General features: G+C 59.9%; 1 protein-coding gene across 1 annotated transcript in view; it reads left to right on the forward strand.

Moving 5' to 3' along the window:
* Positions 1-2,817: 2,817 nt before the first annotated feature.
* Positions 2,818-3,338, forward strand: part of RAB42 (RAB42, member RAS oncogene family) — a 7,009-nt gene continuing 6,488 nt past the window's right edge. The window contains exon 1 of the mRNA XM_009276256.1: positions 2,818-2,844. Within this exon, the coding sequence (XP_009274531.1) occupies positions 2,818-2,844 (27 nt within the window). The remainder of the gene's footprint in view (positions 2,845-3,338) is intronic.

The raw sequence follows: 3,338 nt of genomic DNA on the forward strand, positions 1-3,338 counted from the left end.
GGCTCGTGCTTGGGGTTGGGCCCTGCAGACAAGGATTTCCCGCTGGCAGGGCCCCTTGCGAGTCTCTCTCCGCTCATTAAGAACTGCAGAATCCCCTTATTCCTGGCTCTGTCGAGGTCATGTATGGGTGGGGTAAGGAGATTTTCTTTCTCCAGCATCACTGGGCCTGGCTAGTGGCAGAACTGGGAATCGGATCTGATCCAAAGCCGGTAGATCACTCTGCTTTCGCTCCGCCTGCCGCTCTGAAGCTGTAACAGGCTTTGCCAGGCGAGCTCGGTGGTGACTCTGCATGTTTATCCAAGAGCTGTGGCTCCGTGAAATAGCTACAGGTCTCCAACAACATGCGAGAGCAACGGGAAGGTCTTTGACTGCTGGGCCCCTCTTGCCTGTTGCTGTCACTCGCCCCTCCTATATATTTTCAGGAATTGGGGTGTTTTCTTCTTGCACGGCGCTGGTGGTTCCGGGGTGGGGTGTGTCAGTGACACGTACTCGTGAGCCCGCAGCCCGCTGCTGACGTTGGGGGTGTTGCGATCTGTTCCAGGGTTGCTTGACGTTTCGGAGCGCTCTCGGCCGATGGCCTGCCTGCCGGATAGACCTGAGGTGAGAACGCACGGCCTCGTCGGAGCTCTGTGACCTGTCCCTCCAGATCCCTTTCCCATCGGATCTGAATACCGATCTTGTGGTCGAAAAAGGAGGAAAAATAAAATTCAAACTGGTCTCGGCCTCTTTGCCGGTGCAGTTCTGCTCTGAGAGGGGCCAGTTTGAAGACAGTCTGTGTTGACCTTGCTCCTTCGGGAAGGCTGGGGTGGGAATGAAACCCCCTGGCCAAGAGAAGGGATAAATGTTGGGCGTGGAGGGCAGAGGTGCCGTGGAGATTTACGGGCTGGTGTTCGCTTGGGCTGGATCTGATGCATTGGTTCCTGGTGTACAGTGGCCCAATGACTTCAAATACTTACCTGTGGCGCTGGGTTTTACTTTTTTTCAGGAATTAACTCGCTTAGTGGGAAAAGCCGAGAGCTTGTGGAGCCCCTGTCCCCGGTGAAGGGATTTGGTTTGCTTTCCGTAGGGCCCGAATCGTGGGGAAGCTGTGACGTGGAGCACGTGGGTGTCCTGTTGGTTCCTGGTGTACAGTGGCCCAACGACTTCAAATACTTACCTGTGGCGCTGGGTTTTACTTTTTTTCAGGAATTAACTCGCTTAGTGGGAAAAGCCGAGAGCTTGTGGAGCCCCTGTCCCCGGTGAAGGGATTTGGTTTGCTTTCCGTAGGGCCCGAATCGTGGGGAAGCTGTGACGTGGAGCACGTGGGTGTCCTTTGGGGGTGATTGCCAGATGTTTGGTGTTTCGCGAGTGGGACCTTGGCAGTCCTAGAGGACGAGGGACAGTTCAAGCTGACGGTGCCCGTGCTGGAAGCGGCCAGTCCTTAATCTGGGCTTCGCAGGTGGGAACGGTCGACTTCACTGGTGAGGTTTTTTTAGTTGGGCAGCCCGTTATCTGTAGGGGCAGAGCGTCGGTGGGATCGGTCGCACCGCGCCAGCCCTCTGAGCGCAGCCTGGTCCGTGATGACTCCTGTCTTTGGAGACTGTTGGATGAATCCTGCGGATATGGGGCTGAGGCCAGGTGTGAACTAGCCAAAATGGCCGCACGGCGCGGGGAGAGGGGACGCCAGGGGGATTCCTTAACGCGGGTGAAATCCGAAGCGATGCCGAGTCACACTGCTCTTCATTCAGGCTGGATTTTTACCCCCTCTTCAGGTCTAAGTAGAGCTTGGAGCTGAGATGAGCCAGTCCCTGAGGGTTTCGGTGCTGCAGAGCAAGACTTCGCTCTTTTCCAGCCCTCTCCTCCAGAAGCGGGAGCTCTGCGTGACCAGATCCTGGCTCCTTCCGGAGCCGTGAGCTCCCCCAGGTGGGAACAGCCGCTCCTGTGCTCCGCTCACCACAGGGAGAGGGAACTCGTTTGGCTCCGGGTGCCGCTCAAGCTCCCGTTTAAACGCTCGGCATGGAAGAACGGTCCCTTCCGTGGAGTTTTCTCGGGAGAAGAGCTTGTGGGAGGGTCTGGGTAGAAAATATTTCGAGGGTGAATAAACGCAATCACTTGAAATTCTTGCTGTGTCTCCTGTGCTCGTGTTGGGGGTGCGTTGGTCTGGGGTGATGCCTGACTGCCCTTCCCCGGGGCTGGGGAGCACCGCGGCCTGCCGGGTGCTGGGGGCGAGACCGAACTCGTGAAATCTGAGCAACTTCTTCCACTTGAGGATACCAAGCCTTCGAGGCGAGCGTCTGTCGGTTCTGCCATGGCCGTACCGGTGGGCTGGATCTCCGGGCAGCTGCTGCGTGACTGGGATGTCCTCTTGGATGTACTTTTTTTTCCTGGAAATCGGTGTGTCTGGCTATTTTTTTTCTGTGCGAGTTAGTGCTCCTCGTAACACTGAGTTGCCGCCCGAGGGAGCTCATGTGGAAGCCCTTTGCGCGCCAGAGCTGCGTTGGTCGGAGCCGGTCTTTCGCTTTCCCTTCCTCCAGATGCCGGAGCTGGTGCAGCCCTTACTGCTGGAGTTTCCCCTCGGCAGCCCCCGGGCGGGGGGTCCCTGGGAGCGCAGGGAAAGCTGCGTGGGAGGTCGCGGAGGTGCACGGAACGGCTCCTGCCCGGGGAAAGGCAGCGTCTGACCTAGCCGGCATCGTCTGCTGGAGCCCTGGTGACTCCAGTCGCCCATTTTTCTCACGATGGAGAACAAATTGGGGGTGGAAACAGCCCCAGAGCTGTTGGGGCGAGTCTGTTATTCCCCGTCTCTGCACAGCCGTTGGGAGGGGGGGGGGCTGGGCCCCCATGGCGAAGTCCCCGGGGCCGCGGCGGGTGACCCGGGCTGTTTGCAGAAAGCACCTTTGTCCGGGGGGACGGGGAATCGGTGCCTCTGACCCCTCCTCCCTTCTCCCCGTGGCGACTCGAGAGCCCCTTTCTCATGGAGCTCGTCCCTCCCAGCTCTCCCAGGATTTTGGCTTCCTCGGGGGCCACCGGCCCCTCCGCGGCAGCGTGTTCGTGCACCCGGAGCCTGGCTGTCCCCGCCTTTGTCACCAAAACCAGGCAGTGGGACAGAGCTGGCACGTGACAATGCTGAACAGCGTCCCGGGGACGAGAGGACGGGGACGGAGCCGGTGGCTTCTCCCTCCTCCCCGGGACGGTTTGTTGGTCTGCCTGGGTGACTGCGAGGCCAGAGCCGTCCCCAGGGAAGGCGCTGCGGGGTGGGGACAAGGGTGGAGACCTGGCCCCACCAGCACAGCAAAGCCCGGCCGGGTCAGGATCTGGCCAGCCTGGGGCCGGTGAATCTGGCCTCGCCCGGCACACCCGCC

The sequence above is a fragment of the Aptenodytes forsteri genome, unplaced genomic scaffold (assembly GCF_000699145.1).
Source record: "Aptenodytes forsteri isolate BGI_AS27 unplaced genomic scaffold, ASM69914v1 Scaffold321, whole genome shotgun sequence".
NCBI lineage: Eukaryota > Metazoa > Chordata > Aves > Sphenisciformes > Spheniscidae > Aptenodytes > Aptenodytes forsteri.